Below are 22477 nucleotides of genomic sequence, written 5' to 3' on the forward strand. Positions count from 1 at the left end.
TAAGCAAAAATGGTTCAAAGAACGGTTTGAGGAACACAACAATGAGTTCAAGGTGTTGACTTGGCCTCCAAATTCTCCAGATCTCAATCCAATCAAGGATCTGTGGGATGTGCTGGACAAATAGGTCCGATCCATGGAGGCCCCACCTCACAACTTAAAGGACTTAAAGGATCTGCTGCTAACGTTTTGGTGCCAGATACCACAACACACCTTCAGAGGTCTAGTGGAGTCCATGCCTCAATGGGACAGGGCGGTTTTTGTGGCAAAAGAGGGACATACACAATATTAGACAGGTGGTCATAACGTTATGTCTGATCGGTGTATGTACATACTACTAGCAAAATACAAGCATAAATTAGATGTGTTGTCAATATATTAAGGTAATTAAAAATGTTTTCTCCACAAAATGATGATGTTCCTCATTTAAACTCACTGGTCCTTTGTATTGATGTGGTCTCCTCAAACTCAGTACTATCCCCACACCCTAAATCACAAAGCTAGTACTACTCCAATCTTGTTCGGTAAGGGAAGGGTTAATGTTTAAATTCTGTCTTGTAAACGTTAGAGGCAGGATTCCACACAGTGTACCTTTAAATTTAAAGTCCTCGCAAAATATATATATTTTGTGTTATACTATCGCTTAGCCATTAATTGTACGAAATGAACGCCTTTTAAAGCAAGATAAGCCAACGTTATAAGAATATGCTGAATCAAGCGGATGAATGTGCGCGTGCACACACCTGTTTCTTGTTAGTCATTATGTTGTCCATTTTGGTTCCTGGTTTTCATCGGCACATCACAGGTTATTGTGTCTGTTTGCCAGACCTATTACAAGAAGACAAACAGTTGATTCTTCGTTTTGTTGTTTTCGTGTCTGCCTCTCCTTCTAAAGAATCGCTTCCCTCGCACCTCACAGTAGATGGTACGTACTTTCCAAAAACACACCATCCATTTACTCACAGTACATAGTGTACCCTCAGCTTAATATACTTTCTTCCTCCAAATACCATTTAGAAGTTAGCATTTCCCCTATTGGTCTCCCTGTCTATCTTATGTTAGCCTGTTTACATGAGCTGAGAACATAACATTCATAAATACTGTATGTGCTTTACTGAAAAAAACATTCCAATCCAAACCAAATGTCTTAGCAAAATCTGTCCATATTTTTAATTTTACAGTGTTATACATGTGTGGCATCATACACACAAATATATACATTAAACAACCATAGCATCATAGCAATCAAAATAAGCACTATATCATACATTAATTAACTACCAAAATATATAGTTAATAATCAAAAATATATAGAAAGTTATCCAGAATTTACAGTTTCTGAAGTTAGTTGGCATCAATGATTAATTGAATCATCATGGTAAAGGAGTACCAATTATGTACTGATATATATATAAGAAATCTAACTTCATATGCAGTTTCAAAGCCTTGCACAGCTTCCTGATCCCTCAAGCTTACATTGAACACTGACAAATGTAGCGCTATATGTATAATGTTGCAGAATCAGGTAGCTTTCTAGGGCTAACAAGTTCTCCCCAATGACCTCAAATAAAATATAGTTAAGAAATCCTTTAGCTACAAGGCAAAGTAACTGATGGTCATATTTCCTTTAAGATGATTATGAATGTCAAAAGGCAATCTTGATTCTTATTAGTACATCATAGGAGAATTTACAGAAATCTCTTGGAACAAAGTTCCTGTCATAAAGTGATCTAATGTATACATTTTTTACTTGATGATCCAGGTGTCAGAATCAGGAAGCCAGGGCCTTGTCCGTCTAGAATCCTTACAGGTTGGCTCGGAGGGAACCTACCACAGGCTTATTAGAGGTGAACTCTGCCCACCAGGACGGACGCTCTAGAACCTTGTGCCCCTGCATCACCGTGGACCACAAGTTCTTATAAAGCTAGAACACAGAAGAACAGAAAGTGTAGTTACTATGATATGTGTTTGTGTACACTGTATACATGTGGCTTCTCAACTATAAACCTATATTGTCTCTAGTCTCCATTACTCAACCAGCTCTTCTCAGAAACGCCTGTTCATTACATCAAAAGAACCCCTTTCCAGAATCGGCATTAACCCAGTTTAGCTATAAACAAAATGCTTTGCTAGCATGCTTGTGGGTTTTTGTGGTTGGTTTGACTTATTAAGTCTGGTTTGTCAGATACGTAATATGAGGGAATTAGAGGTTACAGCAAATATCCCTCAGAAAATTGCCTGTGCCTCACCACCGTCTAGTGGCCCATAACAAAGTCATTCTTACTGTTATCCACGCATGACAATTGAGATAAGATGTTTTATTAGCATTAAACTCTTCGATTAAATCCTTGAAGTTACATGTAGAAGGTTTCACCTTGTATTGTTCCTTTTTCTCTCACCTGAAACACAATTCACAGACTGGATGCATGGATGTATAAATGTTTTCAGTAATTACTTCTAATGAAATAATAAGGCAAACTATATCAATTTTAACCTGAGTTCTTAAAGATGAAAACAAAGACTAAAAAAACATTACAAGAGAGATTGGTAAGTGTATAACCATCTGTAGTCAATGAAGTGGATGAAGGCTGACCAGAAACCCCAAACAACTGTCTGAAAAATCAGGAACAGTCTCCAGAAAATATACTAGTATGTGTCAGCCACTAACATCGACAGAGGACTTCACAGCTACAGAGGACTTCACAGCTACAGAGGACTTCACAGCTACAGAGGACTTCACAGCTACAGAGGACTTCACCGCTACAGAGGACTTCACCGCTACAGCGGACTTCACCGCTACAGCGGACTTCACCGCTACAGCGGACTTCACCGCTACAGCGGACTTCACCGCTACAGCGGACTTCACCGCTACAGCGGACTTCACCGCTACAGCGGACTTCACCGCTACAGCGGACTTCACCGCTACAGCGGACTTCACCGCTACAGCGGACTTCACCGCTACAGAGGACTTCACCGCTACAGAGGACTTCACCGCTACAGAGGACTTCACAGCTACAGAGGACTTCACAGCTACAGAGGACTTCACTGCAAGGTGCAAATCACCGTTTAGCTTAAAAAACAAGATGGCAATAGTGGCCAACAAGTAACAATTGAAAACAGTTATCTCAAAGAGCCTTTAGAGTTCTGGAAACATGTATCAATAACAGATGAGACAAGAGAATGACCCCGAACATACCGCCATTGCAACTAGGCAATTTGTTTTACGGTCCTAAAAAAAAGGACCCGCCCAGTGAATCTCCAGATTTAAAACCAACTGAACCTGACTTTTATTTCCTGAAGGTGAGATATAAGGCATGAGGTTCTCAGAACAAAGAACTGATGACGGCTGCAGTACAGGTTCGGCTGAACATTAACAGAGCATCCGGTTAGGTCAGTGGGTCGTAGACTTAAGACTGTCAGTGCATGCAAATTATGTCATCAGATGGTAAACATAACTGCTTAATTTGAAAACTAGGTTACTTTCAAAAACAGGAGGACTACCGTCTGTATTCACATTTTTAAATGATGAAACTACAATGTACAAAAATACCCTTGAAAAGCAAAAGAAAATATTCACTGTCCCAATATTTACGGAGGGCACTGTACCTTTCTTATGAGTAATTAATGTATAGTGTGATGTGCATGTGGTCACGGTGCAGAATAAACTATGTTTATGAATATGTTATGAACACCATCTCACCCCTGACCACTAGCACATCTCTGGATTCTTCCATCTAATCAATTATTCATTATTACTTATGTTGTGGATGAATTTGATTTGGAGTTTGATTTCCTCTGCTTCTTAGGTATGGATGTATGGAATTCCCCTGTGCGCTTTGTGGCGCGAACGCGCCCGCTCCCCATGGATCAGCGTTACACCAGCGCCCCCGACAGAGATTTCCGGTATCTTCCGGAGTCTTCCAGGGGCAGCCGGCAGGGCCAGCCGCAACCCTACACACCTGCCTCTGATTGGGACCTCATCAGGGGGTGTTTTTAAAGGCTCCCCAGGAGCAGATTGCAAAGGAGGACAAAAGCAAAGAGAAAGTGGAACCAGGCCAGGCTGGACGAGGGAGTAGGAGTAGAGGAAGTTGGCCAGCAGATGGAGGGTGCTGGCGGTCGTTTGCCCCAGAGGCAAAGTCGCCTCCCCAATAAAAGCGGTCTGTCTTCTGAGTTGGATTTCTCCATCACCTCCTCCTCTCACTCTTCTGTTCTAGTTAATAAAGTGCCCTTCAGGGCCCTTAACACGCCCTCTCTGTCCGTTCCCTGTCTCTCCCTGTTACAGCCTGTTTTAATCTCTGCGCAGTACCGCCTCTGCAAATCCTGTGCATTTGGACCCTGCATGACTTATGTTATTGTCATTATTTTTAAGTCCTAAATGACACCCTGTCTTCTAAAGTGCACAGGGCTCCAGTCAAAAGGAGTGCACTATATAGGCGATAGGGTGTTGACAGACACTACAGCACTGACCTCACCTCTATAACATTAGTTTGTACGGCTTTTCTCACATTTGATATGGGTTTGGCTGTTGCTGCGGTGATCTACAATTCGGGACATTTTTGGGTCTGGATTGCGTTAAGCTAAATGTCGACACAATGAAAGAAATATATAAATCCGATAAATGTGCCTTACTTTAAAATGAAATATTCGAGCTGTGGATTTCATTGGCACCACACACACTCGGAACACACAGGGACACACAGGGACACACAGGGACACACAGGGACACACTCGGAACACTCAGGGACACACAGGGACACACTCGGAACACTCGGAACACTCAGGGACACACAGGGACACACAGGGACACACTCGGGACACACAGGGACACACTCGGAACACACAGGGACACACTCGGAACACTCAGGGACACACAGGAACACACAGGGACACACTCGGAACACACAGGGACACACAGGAACACACAGGGACACACTCGGAACACACAGGGACACACAGGGACACACAGGGACACACAGGGACACACTCGGAACACACAGGGACACACAGGGACACACAGGGACACACAGGGACACACAGGGACACACTCGGAACACACAGGGACACACAGGGACACACAGGGACACACAGGGACACACTCGGAACACACAGGGACACACAGGGACACACAGGGACACACAGGGACACACAGGAACACACAGGGACACACAGGGACACACAGGGACACACTCGGAACACACAGGGACACACAGGGACACACAGGAACACACAGGGACACACAGGAACACACAGGGACACACAGGGACACACAGGGACACACTCGGAACACACAGGGACACACAGGGACACACAGGGACACACAGGGACACACAGGAACACACAGGGACACACAGGAACACTCAGGGACACACAGGGACACACAGGGACACACAGGGACACACAGGAACACTCAGGGACACACAGGGACACACAGGGACACACAGGGACACACAGGGACACACAGGGACACTCAGGGACACACAGGGACACACAGGGACACACAGGGACACACTCGGGACACACAGGGACACACAGGGACACACAGGGACACACAGGGACACACAGGGACACACTCGGGACACACAGGGACACACAGGGACACACAGGGACACACAGGGACACACAGGGACACACAGGGACACACAGGGACACACTCGGGACACACAGGGACACACAGGGACACACAGGGACACACAGGAACACACAGGGACACACAGGGACACACAGGGACACACTCGGGACACACAGGGACACACTCGGGACACACAGGGACACACAGGGACACACAGGGACACACAGGGACACACTCGGGACACACAGGGACACACTCGGGACACACAGGGACACACAGGGACACACAGGGACACACAGGGACACACAGGGACACACAGGGACACACATTCTACGACAGGGAGCAGAGAGGGACAGCCTCACACGTTCGTGAGGTCACAAGGAAATGCCACTGCTTCGAGACCGGAGTTGGTCTATTCTTCAGCAAGAACTAAACATCTGCTGTGAAACGTACTTTTAAAGCAATGCTATTAACTCCCCTGTCCCCTCTTCATCACTTACAGCAGGTGTATGGGCCAAAGGTCGTCTCCCCATCCTCAGTTCGGGAAAAAGTTAACACTTGCAAAATTGCGATTAATGTAAAACTCAAGAGCTAATGCTTCTGGTTGTCTCACGCTAAACTCTGTTTCCAGACAAATCTACAACACCACTCCTGTTTACGTAGACTGTCTATGAGACATTCATTTACACTATAAAAGTGGCTTCTGCCACTGTTCTGTTGCTTTACTAGCCACTATTAGCGTATCTAAAAAAAGAAATCCCAGCAGGGATAAATATGTAGATTAATGATCAACAGGCTTACAGTTGGTTAGTTTGAATCTACTATGAAGTCCGGCCTGGACAGGATGTTTCTCCTCCGGTTCCAGGACTATTATTAATGTAACTCTCCACAGGAGGGTTTGTGTTTGTACAGTCTTCCAGCTAAAGCAGTTGAGAGTCTTCAAAGAAAGACTGAGCTTTCGAAAGCTAGACTCCTAACAAAACAGCGATAACACAACCTCCTTCGTAAGTAAAGCAAAGCCCTGGCCGACACATCGTCCCCATGCATAAACACACACAAACACACACTTTCCTTCCCCCTCACTTGTTACTGCTGGCTGACACACTTGGGCCTAAGTGTTTATGGGTTTAAGTCATTGTGTTTACTGGAAAAAGTCCTCTCCCTCTCTGTATTCCAGTAAAAAAAAAAAGTGTTCCCACCCATCCTTTAAAAGTAGGTAAAAAACAACACAGGATTGGTTGATTGAAACCTTTTGTGGTTTGGACCAGGATATCAAACTGTGTGTGTGTGTGTCTCAGAGGTTGTGCTTCTCCAGACACCCTCCCAACACTTGAGGACCGTCTGAGTTTATGGATGAACACGTTGGCAGCGTTAATCAAATGGACAGGAGTACGTACACTAATCAACAGAGGAGTACTGTTAAGCCTTATGTCATTCAGAATCTGAACAAAGGAGCGCTGAAAAGCTGGGAGGTTTCAGTGGCTGAGTAAGGGGACGGTGCCTACACAAGAGTGTCTAGCCTGTTAACTTAGACGCGGACCAGAGTGTATGCATAGTGTAATGAGTTAAAAAGCCGTTGCACCCCCACCTCGTCCTCCCCACTGCTTATTTCGGACTATACATTGTTATCTTCGTAGGGAGGGGGGCCTTCTGGAACGTTCTTTTAAACTACCGGATCAAGGTCGCGTGAGGACGAGACATGCGCCGCCCACGACCCCGACGCCGTTCCCATTTCATGCGCATAGATGTCGTCCGACTTCGCTTACCTCCCCGTCGGCCTTGCCGATTGGCGAGTTGAGGATGAAATCGGGAGGGGCGACGACGTCCACCAGCGCTACAGCCTCATCCTTCAGCTGTTAGGGGGAGAGAAGGAGAGAGGGATAAGAGGGGGGAATGGTGGGGGAGGCGGATGAGTATAAACAGAGATAAACAGCGCCATGAATTGCACTCCGAAGGAACCCCTCCGCTGAGAGCTCGTCCGGCTCATTCCTCCTAACCAAACATGGGGATAAATCATCCCTTCACATAACATTTAAGGGGTTATTTATGTCGACATAATTTGTCTGAGTTAACTAAGTGCGCATACACACTATCAGTGTCATTCATGCCTTCGCAAGTGCTGGTTTGTGAGATCTGACCTGGGCGCAGAGGGTCAGGATGGCTCGCTGGATCCAATCAGCAGGCTCCCAGCCAGAGAAATAACCACCTGGGGAAAAGCACACACAGACTATAATTATATAACTATAATAATAAGTAATCTAATGAACTCAACTCTTCTAAGGACAGAGTACTTCGGAGATTCGCACCAGGGCCAGTTTCTATCAAGTGTCTCAGAGCAAGAGAGTCCCGCTTGACAAATCGGGTCAAACCGCTCCAACGTCAACATATTTACTGCCATCTAAAAATTAAAGTCTGTTCCCAGACCTCCTATTCTGACAGGGTTTTTGGGTGCAACTGGAGGGGATTTAGAAGGTGACCGTGAACTGACCCTGGTACAGTGTGGCCATGTGGTTGTTGAGGGACCACAGGCCATAGAGGGCGCAGAGCTGTCTAAGAACAGGTCTGAGACCAGGCGGAGTGTCGCCGTCGCGGGTCTTGTCGTGGAACCTCTGCAACACAGTGTGTTCTATGTAGACGACGGACAGGGAGCGGCAGTAGAACACCTGTATGGAGATAGAGAGATAGAGATAGAGGGAGATAAAAAGAGATAGAGGGAGATAAAGAGAGATAGAGGGAGATAAAGAGAGATAGAGATAGAGGGAGATAAAGAGAGATAGAGGGAGATAAAGAGAGATAGAGGGAGATAAAGAGAGATAGAGATAGAGGGAGATAAAGAGAGATTGAGAAAGAGGGTGATACAGAAATAGAGTGAGATAAAGAGATAGAGATAGAGGGAGATAAAAAGAGATATTGGGCGATAAAGAGAGATAGAGATAAAGACTAAGCTCACAAAGAGACCAGGCTGGGAACATCCCACTCTTAACTAAATGCACTTAATAACAGCATTGTACATGACTTGTAATAAAAATGTTACTGCCTTTATCCTCTTGAACCTTCAGTGTTTACTTTGAATGTTGCTCATCCCTTGTTATTTATAAAATCTTTCTCATTTTACATTAGCTTTGGCGATATAAACAAATGTTTCCCATGGCAATGAAGCCTTTGAAAATTAACCAAAACTGAACTGGGAGAGATAAGAAGCAGTTGCACCCCCACCTCATCCTCCCCACTGCTCCCACGGGTAGGGCCACAGTGTCGCCGGACCCCCCTGTCTCAGTTCTCAGTTCCTAGGTCTTACGCTGCTATACTATTGTGCTGGGGGATTGGGTCAGTTCTCCTTCCCCACTATAAAAAGTTGTTTATATGATGAATGCATTTTCTAAATTTTCCCAGTCTTCTCCCGTTTTAAACTTTAGGAGGACATGAGGTCCTCGTCCACACCTGCAGAGTACCTGGTTTGGGGGGCCTGTTGCTGTCCCTGTCCTTGTCGATCTGGTCATGCTTCTGACATAGTCTAAATTTAAATAGACTCTGGATTTAGCCCAGATACATTTATTTATTATTCCAATTGGACTCCTAATATCTCACTCAGCACAGCCAGAAGAGGACTGGTCACCCCTCTGAGCCTGGGTCCTCTCTAGGTTTCTTCCTAAAATTTCCTAGCCACTGAAATTCGACACTACTATTGTTTGCACCTTGGGGTTTAAGGCCGGGTGTCTCTGTAAAAGCACTTTGTGACAACTGCTGTTGTAAAAAGGGCTTTATAAATAAATTTGATTGATTGATTGATAGATAAGAGTTACTGGAATCCAATATCCAGACACCACAAGAGTATGAATAAGCATGCGTGAGCAAACTAGTTATTTTCACCCTATTCTCAGCCCTGGTATTGAATTGTGTCGGTGCCTCCCCTCCTATCTGGCCCTGACTGGACAATGTCCATCCTTCCTGTGCCATGTTAGCAAAAAGAACACAGATCCTCTCCCACGCCTTTGAACTTCCCTCTTCCCCTCTGTGGAGGTCCCTGTATCCCGGCCCAGTGCCATAGCTCCTAGCCTGGGCATTAGATAGCTCTGAACCCAACCCCTCTCTGGAGGTCCTTTCAAAACAGATCCAGATAAAAACAGTACTTGTTCCCTTTCAAATGATTGATCTCCACTTGCCCAAGCTTGTTTTGCATAATGGCACCAATAAAATGGTTCCTGAAGTACAAACACAGCAAATGAAGCAAACTTTGGGCAGGCTAAAGCAAAAGCTAAAAGGAATGTAAATAAAATATAGCCTGTACTTACTGAACCCAGGTCTGGGTATTATATAAATGTCTGGCTGTACCTTCCATTTGGCTACCTTATCTGACAACATTGTGGTGAAGTAACAGACAGCGGAAACGATTCAAAACAATGAGTGCATAAAGCTAGGCAAATAAAATAGACCACAGATTAAAGATGTGCTGGTCACTCTAGCAGAGTTCAAATGTGTTTTTCTAGTAGAGCCACTAGGGGACTGCAAACAAAGGTGAATTGCTCTTAAAATTTTTTTAAATAAATAAGTTATTTGAAGTGACCAGTACTATGTAACACAATTTCTACACACAAAGAAGCCTTTTTGGAGAGAGTATGTCATTAGGTACTTCGCCGTCTGAATTGTTGCAGAGAATGATGTTGACAGACGGATCGTGGTGATTAGCAGCAGCGGGTTTCTGTGAAGGAAGTGTGTCACAGGCAGACATGAGGAAAGGAGTGGCTTTATCAGGCAATTAAAACAGGCTGCGGTGGATCTGATTTATCAGTTCTAAACACATCTGTTATTAGGAGAGCGTGAGTTAAGGAGAAAGCTGTCATGAGCTGAGCGGATACCGGGTGAGGACAATACTTCAGACTTCACTCTGAGCCAACTGGCCTGGGAAAGCTGCCAATGCAACTAACACACCCATCAGGGAGAGAGAAGATGGGAGAAAAGAAGAGACAGATTCACAGCCTAGATGGGTCAGGGGTATTCAACATCCTCTAGGTCAGGGGTATTCAACATCCTCTAGGTCAGGGGTATTCAACATCCTCTAGGTCAGGGGTATTCAACATCCTCTAGGTCAGGGGTATTCAACATCCTCTAGGTCAGGGGTATTCAACATCCTCTAGGTCAGGGGTATTCAACATCCTCTAGGTCAGGGGTATTCAACATCCTCTAGGTCAGGGGTATTCAACATCCTCTAGGTCAGGGGTATTCAACATCCTCTAGGTCAGGGGTATTCAACATCCTCTAGGTCAGGGGTATTCAACATCCTCTAGGTCAGGGGTATTCAACATCCTCTAGGTCAGGGGTATTCAACATCCTCTAGGTCAGGGGTATTCAACATCCTCTAGGTCAGGGGTATTCAACATCCTCTAGGTCAGGGGTATTCAACATCCTCTAGGTCAGGGGTATTCAACATCCTCTAGGTCAGGGGTATTCAAATCGGGCCCTTGAAGCCAGTTCCACTCAGGCTTAATCAGACTTATGACACCAGGAGAGGTCCAATTAATGATGAGGTAGAACAGAAAACCAGCAGGCTCCAGCCCCCGTAGGGTAATATTTGAAAACCCCTGCTCTAGGTCTTTGTCTCTCTCTGTTGATCTCTCTCTTTCAGCCTCTGTCTCCCTCCCAGGCCTCTCTGTCTCTCTCCCAGTCCTCTCTGTCTCTCTCCCAGTCCTCTCTGTCTCCCTCCCAGTCCTCTCTGTCTCTCTCCCAGTCCTCTCTGTCTCTCTCCCAGGCCTCTCTGTCTCTCTCCCAGTCCTCTCTGTCTCCCTCCCAGGCCTCTCTGTCTCTCTCCCAGTCCTCTCTGTCTCTCTCCCAGTCCTCTCTGTCTCTCTCCCAGTCCTCTCTGTCTCTCTCCCAGTCCTCTCTGTCTCTCTCCCAGTCCTCTCTGTCTCTCTCCCAGTCCTCTCTGTCTCTCTCACAGTCCTCTCTGTCTCTCTCCCAGTCCTCTCTGTCTCTCTCCCAGTCCTCTCTGTCTCTCTCCCAGTCCTCTCTGTCTCTCTCCCAGTCCTCTCTGTCTCTCTCCCAGTCCTCTCTGTCTCTCTCCCAGTCCTCTCTGTCTCTCTCCCAGTCCTCTCTGTCTCTCTCCCAGTCCTCTCTGTCTCTCTCCCAGTCCTCTCTGTCTCTCTCCCAGTCCTCTCTGTCTCTCTCCCAGTCCTCTCTGTCTCTCTCCCAGTCCTCTCTGTCTCTCTCCCAGTCCTCTCTGTCTCTCTCCCAGTCCTCTCTGTCTCTCTCCCAGTCCTCTCTGTCTCTCTCCCAGTCCTCTCTGTCTCTCTCCCAGTCCTCTCTGTCTCTCTCCCAGTCCTCTCTGTCTCTCTCCCAGTCCTCTCTGTCTCTCTCCCAGTCCTCTCTGTCTCTCTCAAACTCTAACTCTCAGTTCATAACCACACGTGACAGAGGAAAGCTAAAAATGATCAAACTTGGTAAAGCTCATTGAGGGTGTGTTTATGTTGACATTCTTACACACGGCTGTAGCAGTATTTTTACAGTCTTAAGCTAACATAGCTTTAAGCCACCTGTTCAATGTTATTTGTGTACTAGCACCATTATCTCATTCTCAGAGCAGTGCAATGGGGTCTTGTTGTTTGGTGTCTGTTGGGTCACTGCGAAGTACAAACTGGAATTTGACAGTTTCCATTCATGGAAGGTTTGAGAGTTGAGGTATTTTCATCATGTCACTACCATGAATATTATGTTAAGAATATTACATCAGCAGACTTCATGGTTATTTTTAGGGCCTGCTGATCTGCAACTGCACAATCCCAAGAACTGCTAGAAGCACTACTTTGATAGACGTGCCTGCAAAGGAGATGTAGGATCCCACTTGTGTAGACTTTTGAGAAACTGAAAAGACAACTGTGTATGTTTTACATGACAACAGAGATGATGATTGTGAAAAGGACAAGCAGTTCAGTGTTTTATCTGATCTGTGTGTGTGTGTCTTTGTGCATACTATTCACCTGGCTGTTGTTGCGTGCCTCAAAGTCAGCCTTTCCAGAGGCCTTCTCCTGGGCCAGTCTCCTCTGGCTTTCCCTCAATAGGAAACACACCAGCCACTTATACGCTGCCAACGGCACTGGGGTGAGAAGAGAAACCCGGATACAGATTACACCTCAGAGTGTAGAAATCACACACCAACCGCGAACACATCCAGTATGTCACCACCCTGACGTCTCGTTAACCAGGGCAGATCCTTGTCGACCTCTGGGTGGGAGGTCCTTATGCTGCTGGGAGTTGTGTTAGAGGGCCAGTAGGGGGCACTCAGTCCCAGGGCCTAAAGAGCAAATTCCAACATCCCAGGGCAGTGATCTGGGAGCTTGCCCATAACAGGGTGCTGCCTTGGGATGTGAAGTTAAACAGGTGGGGATGTTGGCACATTCATCCCTTCCCCAACCTTGTATTAATGTGTAGAATACAGTTGGCACTAAACATACGTAATCAATAATTAATGTTAGTCATTTTGGATAATAGTTTAATGTGCAAACTGCTAGGCTTTCACACATAACGGAGCAAGTGGCTCTGATAACAGTATTATTTAGCTAGTTTAATGACGGGTTTGAGCAAGTGCAGGTCTGTGCGCACAAGAGTGTTGTTTTAACAGATTTTAGGGCCAAGTCACGACAGGGAGTGTGTAATATGATCATGAGTAACGACAAACATAGGATCCAGGAACAATAATTAAGTGGATATGAGAAGATTTACGGTTGTAAGAAACAGACACACCCCCAGCATAGTATGACATGGAAGGCTCCGATAAGGAAAGAATAACAGCAAGATATACAGGAACTTCACTATTTTCTTGAGTTAGCGTTCAGATAAAGCTACACTCTAAAAAGTAAAGGTTCTTGGAAGGTCCTTAATGGTTCTTCACATTGAAACTGTGGGGGAACCATACAAGTTCTTCCAAGAACCCCTTTTAAATTGCTTCTCAAACAACCATTTGAAGAACCTTTGGGGATGGAATTTTGAGTGGGTAGGTTGTTCCCATGGTCCTTTGAGTAACAAGTATGACTATTTCCTTGACATCGTTCTAGGAAGAACTTACAGGGGTTCCCTAAAGTTTAAAAGGAAAGGACACTCCAATAACCTTTTCTTTTTAGAATGTAGTTACCAAGAAACCTTGAAGAGGGCAAATGACGGAGGAGGAAAAGAATAACAACAGACGACAATCAAAGTGTCGAGGAAGAGAAACCTCATCAACAGGCTCAGCAGTGGTGGGGCCTGGTGTCGCGTCAGCTACATTAGAAACTCGGGACCGGTTTGGCATCCCGTCATAGCAGGAAAGGATGACGGTCTCTATAGCAACGGTGACAGTAAGTTTCCAGCATGTGGTAGCAATCGGCCCAGTTGAAGTCAACCAAAGTGCACACCTGCCCTGGAATGCTATTCTTCCACCTCGTACAACAGGCAGATTCTACCACTCCACCCCTTTCTCCTCATTACCCAGACACGTGTGCTTGGCCTTCACTGTGACAATACAAACAGTTGGATGGCCACAGACCATGGCCAATCCGCGACAGAAAATGTCAGCCTTTCTCCCTTTCTTCCTCTGTTCGATTCGGCCAATGAGCAAGCAGAGCTGACCTGAGTAGCTAGACGACCAGCAGGCTCAGTCCCCCTCTGTGGTATGATGTCAGTAAATTGACCAGATGTTTTGCAGATGGGGGAAAGAAGGCTTGTGTGTGAGTGTGTGTGTGTGTGTGTGTGTGTGTTTGGCATAAGGAGGAGACACTTTAGCCAGGGTTCACATCATCTGTTCCCTCTTCTGAGACGGAGGCTGTCTGGATGGCTTCACCTTGGAAGGGCATTCATTCACAACCACAACAGCATGCAGAGCACTGCAGGGAATTCCCCGCCTAGAGCCTGTGTGTGTGTGTGTGTGTGTGTGTGGTCGTGTGTGCGCGTGCACATTCATCCGCTTTATTCAGCATATTCTTATAACATTGTCTTATGTAGCTTTAAAAGACAGACTTTTTATTTCGTACAGCTTAACACTAAAAGACGGGTATTTTGCGAGGACTTTAAAACAGGCCCATCCAGGGCCAGTGTGCTCCAGCAGGGGTCCCTCGGAGGGTCAGGGTGGATTTGCTTACCGTCTACCAGGTGTGACAGCTGGAGACTGGCTGTTACCTCTGGCATCATGACAAAGAACATTCCAGTAAAGAGCTCTCCGGTACTATAACACCAGGCATGTTATATAACTGACGAGCCACAGACAATCTTAAGATAGAGAAGAGTATTGACTAGAGAAAGGCTTGTTTGACTCTGTAAAGACGTGTGTGCGAACGTGTTCACGTTTTAGTACGGTAGAGACTACAAATCCCAAGAAGGCCTGTAAAACAACAAGAGTTGACTTTCGGGGGCCCCTGCAAGGAAGAAAGGCTATTTCTGACCTTCCAACAATAATGATTTCAAAAATGAAGTCAGGGTAATGTTCCATGAAACATAAATAAGTGAATGGAGTTTTGTGTTCGTACCCTTGGAGTCCATGCACTGCTCCACAGACGCTGCAGTGAACCTGGTCTTCAGAATGCTGTCAAAGTCGTCAAGGAAGTTCACGGACTCTAGTGGTGACGCAATCCTCACTCCATCTAAAACCATCAAATAAGGCTTCATAAGGCGTTCATAAGACATTAGTAAACTGTTCATAAGGAATTTGTGTCAACCCAATTCTCACTCCTTTGTAAAGATGTTTCAATACGACATTCATATGTTGTTTTTATACAGCTCTTTGGATTCATAAGCCGCTTACAAGCTCAATCAAAAAAATGCACATCCAATGGTGAGACAAATAATCTACTAACTCATGCATTATCAACAACTTCCTTTAAAAAGCAAACAAATTAGGGGCGGCAACCAGGTTTTATGGGATTTCACAGGTTCTACTAACCGCGTTGTTTGGCGTGCAGCTGGCTGAGGAGGTAGTTGCTGGTCTGCTGTAGGAGGACATTGTTGTCCCCCTCGTAAGTGCAGTTGGGGTCGTTGTCGTCCCGGATGATGCCCAGACGATTCACTACAACGGAGACATCGTCCAGTGTCGTTATTAGGCGACTGAGATGGCTCCGGCTGAGGACAGGGTTGTGTGTGACTTACTAGCCAGGTATCCATGTCCTCCACAGGCCTCGCGACACTCCTGAATCCCCTTCTGAGCCGTCCAGGACCCCAGTGGTTTACTGGCGCAGGAGATGGCGTGGATCTCTCTTCCCAGCTCCGCCTGTAGGACAATAATAGGAAACACATTTTTCCGGAACTAACCATGATGGCGTCTCTCCGTCTCCATCTAGGGTTCGCCCGTCCCTTTTTCCCCCTCCCTCCCTGGATTTCTTCCGTCCTCACCTGCCTCTCACTGCTGTCCTTCGTCATCATCCCCAGCTGGAACTCCACAAAGTTGACGAAGATGGATTTGGAGAAGTGGTCCAGGGCGTACAAGGCCGACAGGTACGGGATCAGCCGCCATTGCTGCAACCGGACAACGGTGGAGAACAGCAGAAAATGGATTCAACCTTACACAGAATACTTTTTCAGGGGGAACCTATCTTTTCCAGAATGTTCCTGGAATAACTCGAAGAACTCCAGGGATTATTCATGTCCACCGACAACACCATGTACCACATAAAGGGTGACTGTTCAGTACGGTACCTGGAGTTGGTACTCCAACACCGGAATCTCCTCATCCTCTTTGGGTCCAAACTGGCGTCGGGTGGCTGAGAAACGGATGGCTACGGTTAAGGCTAGCTTCAGGTTGACCACAGCCATTCTCGTGATGGAGACTCGGCCACTGGACAGGGCACCGAGGGACGCCCCGAAACGCTTGTTAGGGTCCTGGATGGGGCAAATGGAGGGCAGAGAGAACAAAAGTGGGAAGATCCGGTTTCACACATCTTTACTTTATTTAAGATCATTTTAACACCTTGCAAAGTTAATTTTGGAGGATTCTTTAAATACACTTTTAGCAACATGGCAAGAATTAACTTGTACAATTCTTCACAAGAACATCAGTATTATGAGTGGTTGGGTAGTCCATTGACTACAATTGGATTCACCCATTGGTGATAATTGGGCTCACCTCTGCCCACAAAACCAGGCCAGGTTGTTTGACCTAGGAGGACTCCTGTTCTAACACCAGACCTCGACATTCAAGGGAGACATTTAAGTGAGGGAACGCAGCTTCTCACATCCCCAGCTGGGTTTCACTTCAGACTACTTTCGCCTCTTAGCCAATCGCAGCTTGGTATTATTAGCTCCTGATGGTTTACAGTTGGGTTGGCGCTCTGGATTTAACTAGATCATACGCCCCTTCCCCTTTCGTCTCAGTCGTAGCAGTGAAGCCTTTAGGGCGCTTCTCCTGCTTTTTGAGTTGTTTTTTCCAGCAGTTACACATTTCATTAGTCAGTAATTACTGTTTTTAAAATCTGGTAATTCTAGAAGTAATTTTGACCTACATCTGATTAGGTCACGCTCTCCAAGTCCATGTGTACAAATTCATTCCTGTTGACTCCCAGTCATTAAGTTTTGATAATGCTGTTTGTGTAGTTCCTCTGAAGACAGACAAACACTTCACATTGATCTTGGGTAAAGATTTTCCAAACATTAACTCACCACTTCCTCACCACCTCTTCTTGTAGACTCCTTGTTCCACATTAAATGGCAGTAGGAAGCACCCATTTTGATTAGAACCATGTTCATTAGACACCAAATGGAAGACAACAGGAATGGAAGGAGACTCTGGTTCCGCTGCATCATAGGTTCCATTCCAGCCAACTGCTCTTTCGCCAAAAATATTTCCAGACTGCTTAAATATATATTTATTTTGAAAATAATCATAAAAATGTTAATGTATGGATTACAACGTGTTTCACCGTACGCAAGAATGAACACAATCCTTGCTGGGGTTCGGATCCCAACATCAGAATGACTAAGGCATCCCCCCTCCAACATGACTCGTTCTCTCAAAAGCCTCCAGAAGTTTCCATTATTCTAGAGAACCCAGAGGGTATTTTTTAGGGGTTTGTCTAACCCAACCATGCGTGCAAACTAAGTGCGCGTGCATGCAGTGGTGTTCCCAGATACCCCGTCTTTTCTTTTAATGGGTCAAACCCATCCATGTTTGTTTGGAACAAAAACAGAGACGAGATTCTTCCCGTGAGATCAGGCGTGGCGGTCTGAAGACTAGAACCCGATTGTTTATTTTCACGTTTTCATTTGACATACCGCCACCATCACGACTGAGTAGAGCCGCGTTCTGTGGGTTGAAGCTGGAATCCTGGCTAGAACTGCACAGCGACACACACAATTATTTAACTACTATGTTCTGAGATGGACCAGAACTGAGTTGATGTTTGTTCATTGTCATTGTTTGCTGAAAACATTTATTTGATCTCGCAACTGAAGGCTGCTGAATTTCATATCTTCAAGGCACTCTTCTAACATTGGGTCCTTGAGCGAGCCCCTTAACCCCAGAACATGTCCTCCTTTTCACAAAGAACTTCTTGTGGGTCATTAAAGCCGAAAAAATAGAGGTAGTATTTCAGTATTGTAAAAATTGATTTCTGACTTGTCCCTTTCTGAGAGGAGGTGGGTGAAAGAGTGTGTGTGTTTCCTGCATGCATGCATGTGTTTTTCCTCACCTTAAAAGGTGTGATGTAGAGTCCCTCAGGGCTGACATCACCAGTCTTATTCAGCATATTTTCCCGTGGGATTCGGACATTGTTAAACACAGCAAACCTGACACAAAGACAAACGCAACAAGGCAGAGGCCATCTTAGAATCATGGTTAGTGTGTTCTTTTACTGTCTCAACCTGGGAGAACATTTCAGAACATTACAAGACTGAATCTACATAATAACACAACTTGCCTCCTCCTCCTTCTCTTCTCCTACTGAACATAAAGGAATAACATGATCTTGTCCTTTGTGCTTTAGGATGAGTGGATAGAACAACAAGTGTCCAAACCAAGTATTAGGAGACTACAAGTCAATACAAACTGATAGACGCACCAGCGAGAAAGTTTCAATGGAGAAAAAAGGTTGTGGAAAAAAATATTTGAAACATTAGCTTAAAACATTAACTACAAACATCTCCTGGTCTCTCGTGCTTCTATTCTTGCTAGCAGAACAGTAAAAATGTACATGGGCCCATTTTCAACAGAAATATCTGTCCACAGAACATGGTGGACATTCTGATTTAAAGTGAGATTTGATCGCCCCCTGCTGGTCGTACAGGGTGTCACCACCAATGTTCACATCGAAAATGAAATAACAATAATTTGATCACCCGTCGATCCAGGGCAGCACCAACCACTTTGTGCTGCCCTTTGCTGGCCTCTCAGGCATTGTGCGATATGCCGCAACCAGGATTCAAACCCAGAGACAAAGCTGTACTGCGATGCGATTAGTTTGACCACAGCACAATTAGGGGGCCGGGCCCCTTCTTAATAGTATATGGTCATATTTCTGCTGCTCGTTTTTATGCTATGATGAAAAATTATAAAATGGTATTGAACCTACCCATTATCCAGTCCATTCTGGCCAAGCTTCTTGCCCATATCTCCTACCATCACTCCAGGCATTGCCAGCAGAGTTTTGGGATCTCTGACCTACAATACGTATTTGTTTATTAATCATCATTGGCTGATTCCACAGTGACACCAAGCTCTGGATCAAAAATGTTTGCAGCAAAGGCAGTAGAAAAATTTTACAATTTAAAATGTATAGTTTGTTTTATTTATTTTGAAATCAGCTCTCTGTACCTGTACTATGAAGGAGTGCAGACCGTGACAGGCGCCGTCGGGGGTGTAGAGCCGGGCAAACACCACCGCGTGTGTAGCCGTCTTCCCCAGGTTACCCACCCAGAACTTAGCAGCTTCAAAATCAGGGGAATTGATCACAAACTCCTGGAACAGTGCGATAGATCACTTGAGTATGGTTTTACTGAGGACTCACTGGTAGCCATACACATACAGTACAATTGTACAAGCACGCGGCTTAAATGGAAGTAAACCAATTGAGAACCAACTGTCATTTACAATTCATATTAAGAGTCGGAATGTGTCCAATTGATTATTTTCAAATCTGAAACATTCCATAGAGAATAAAATGCTGCTCTGCGCAATGCCGATGGTCAAACATTAACACTTCTGGCTTCCCCCCAGTGGAGACCAGGAAATCAAACCCCACTCTAAGCCTTCATCCTGTCTCCCACACATTTCTATCCCCTCGATCCCGTAATAACTGTCTCAGTAAAGTGTCAAAATACAACCAAAAGGTATCTTTGAAACATGTAAATAATAGTACAATGCGGAGGTAATGGAGCAAGAAGTAGGGTATAAATGGGGGAACCGCGATACCAATATATACCAGGATTTCCCCATGTAACATATTCCCTTTTCCTGGTACAGAAACTGTAGAGAAACTGGTAAATTACAATAAATGATTTATATGAACAGCATGATGTAAAATGAAAACTGTTGAATATCTACAAATCATATGTCTAAAAATGTCTTTACTGTCCCCAGTTCGGCTCCTCAATGACAGACAAATAATGTGTCTGCTTTGAATTCATGGTGACTTGGTTTTAGTTAACATGGTCCTCAACACCACTCTTAACCACTTGATTAATAATCTTGATGATTATTAATAATCTTCAAGATTATTAATCAAGTGGTTAAGAGTGGTGTTGAGGACCATGTTAACTAAAACCAAGTCACCATGAATTCAAAGCAGACACATTATTTGTACAGAAACTACACGTGAATTAAAAATACATGAATTCAATGATGACAATGGGTCACAGTTTTGAATTATTGTTATAACTAGTTGATTTTATGAATTCCAGTTAATTGGTTTGTCAAAGCTTTACAAAAATGTGTGCCTCCAAAGCATAATCCAAAAAATGCTAAACTTCCGATTTGAACAGGAATACCCTGAAAGCTTGGTAATTTCTTGCAATTCTTCGGGAAGCATAATTCGTGGACTCTAATCGGAGGCCTCGCGGTGACCTTTGTTCCACTCACCTGTGTGCTGGGATCGTACTTGGCTGTGGTCCTCATAGCTCTGGTATTGCTGCCATGACTCAGCTCAGTCAATGCAAAGCATCCAAATGTCTGTGGACAAAATAAAGAACAAAAAAAAAACAGGTTCAGCCATTGCAGTTCAAGTAGGGAAACAGAGACTTCAAATTTAAACAATGAAAACATAGGAAAACATTGCGGGAGAGTTGTTGTTACAAGTTTTTGGATTTGTTCCAATAGTCTAGCATGAAGCTGTATATAGTTATTCGGAGGTATTCAGAGCAAGCAGTGAATTTGCACAGCACACTGACAAACAATAACCTGTCACTGTAAAGGATTTTGAAACCACAGTTAGGTTTCAAAGGTTTACACGGCTTGCAATACATTTAAACGCAAGATGTCTGTGCATGCTGATGACGGTTTTACCATCATGTCCTCTACATCCTGCACAAACTGTCTGTTTCTTTGGGATCCGGTGTTGGCGACTGTCCCACCAAACATCTGTAAGAGGACATGGTTACGAATATTTTAAGATGCATTCATAACGTTAAAACAATCCTACAACCTACATATGTTAATGTACTCATGACTAATGTTCAGGTCTTATAGAGCCATTAGATACACTTGTATGCACCCAGCCGATTGGCGAACAAAATCAAAACCGGTTTGTCATTCATGCCCAGATGGTTCTTCTCCCAGACTCCATCCACCCAGGCTCACCCCTTTGTTGAGGAAGTACTTGGCGGACAGGGACACATCGTACATTCCCAGGCAGTCGTTGAGCACCACCATCCTCCACGGGTTCGCCATGACGTCATCGTGTGTCAAGAAGTTATAACGGAACAGCTGTTTGCACCGCCTGAAGGTGACCTCTCGCATCTTCTCTGTCGTCAGGTCCTCGCCGGGCTGACGGGCGAAAACAGGGTCATTCTCCAATGTCCGGAACACGTGTTGCTGTGGAATTGCAAGAGAAAATATAGTCAAGTGGTATCAGGTTTTCATTTTAGCCCCAGAGCATTTTATTATGTTTTTAACTTTTATCTTTTAAAATACATAGAAAAAGGCTAGCATTAATGTTAAATGCCCATTTCAAAGCCTACCTTTAATGCTAATTCATCCTCTCCCTCAAGGAAAATGACCATGTCTTTCCAGTTAAAGGAGGCTTTCTTCCTGTATATATCCAGAGGTCCACACGGGAAGTCAGGCAGACCATGCTTCATCTTGTCACTTTGATTGTAGTTGGGGACCCTGGTTGGCACTTCACTCTTCCCAAGAGGAATATAAAAGGAAAATTGATTAGTAATGATTTGTATTCATGTCAGCAATTCCCATTTAAATGTTCCAATATTTTGAAGTAGACTGCTATTAGAAATGAACAAGAACAATAGCTAGCTACTAGTTCATATTCATCTGAGGTAGACAGTTTGTGCCCTTCAAAAGTCCCTTCCATTAAATCAGAAACAGTAAAAGAGCAAGGGTCACAATATGACGAGACCATGCATTACATAATTGAAAACAATAAATTTTCTCTTCCAGTAGTTAAGTGTCATTTTCATGAAATTGATTGTCACTAACATCGAGCCCAGATTGACCTAACATTTTGTTTTCACAGAGAAACAAACAAAAATCGTTCATAAATAAAACAGCTCAATGCACGAACACTCAAAGCTAGTTAATGTTTCACTGCATGAACTTGCTAAAAAATAATATTATGTAAAGCGTCTGTATTTATATAGTCCGTAACATTCATTCTCAGCTAAACTATACAAAAAAGACTACTGTATGTGCAACCCCTACCTGTACTCTGCCCCGCTCACTGTCAACTGAACTTGTTATGAATGACGCTTATGCAGTGCGACGGACTTCGTGTGTTGTCACTCGAGAGGGTTGTT

The 22477-nt window shown here is 44.7% G+C and overlaps 1 protein-coding gene across 1 annotated transcript; it reads right to left on the minus strand.

Annotated features, from left to right (window-relative positions):
• Positions 1–1142: 1142 nt before the first annotated feature.
• acox3 (acyl-CoA oxidase 3, pristanoyl) lies at positions 1143–22465 on the minus strand. Its single transcript, XM_010899166.3, has 18 exons — positions 22383–22465; positions 21686–21850; positions 21306–21539; positions 21012–21086; positions 20589–20678; positions 19326–19469; positions 19084–19172; positions 18205–18301; positions 16217–16399; positions 15914–16036; positions 15671–15791; positions 15468–15590; positions 15055–15168; positions 12538–12653; positions 8055–8229; positions 7705–7772; positions 7333–7419; positions 1143–1921 (listed from the first exon to the last, which is right to left on the minus strand). Exons 2-18 carry the CDS (start codon positions 21803–21805, stop codon positions 1802–1804), a joined length of 2079 nt encoding a protein of 692 aa, XP_010897468.2. The 5' UTR covers positions 21806–21850; positions 22383–22465; the 3' UTR covers positions 1143–1801.
• Between the last annotated feature and the right edge of the window lie 12 nt (positions 22466–22477).

Source organism: Esox lucius, chromosome 24, assembly GCF_011004845.1.
Source record: "Esox lucius isolate fEsoLuc1 chromosome 24, fEsoLuc1.pri, whole genome shotgun sequence".
Classification (NCBI taxonomy): Eukaryota; Metazoa; Chordata; class Actinopteri; order Esociformes; family Esocidae; genus Esox; species Esox lucius.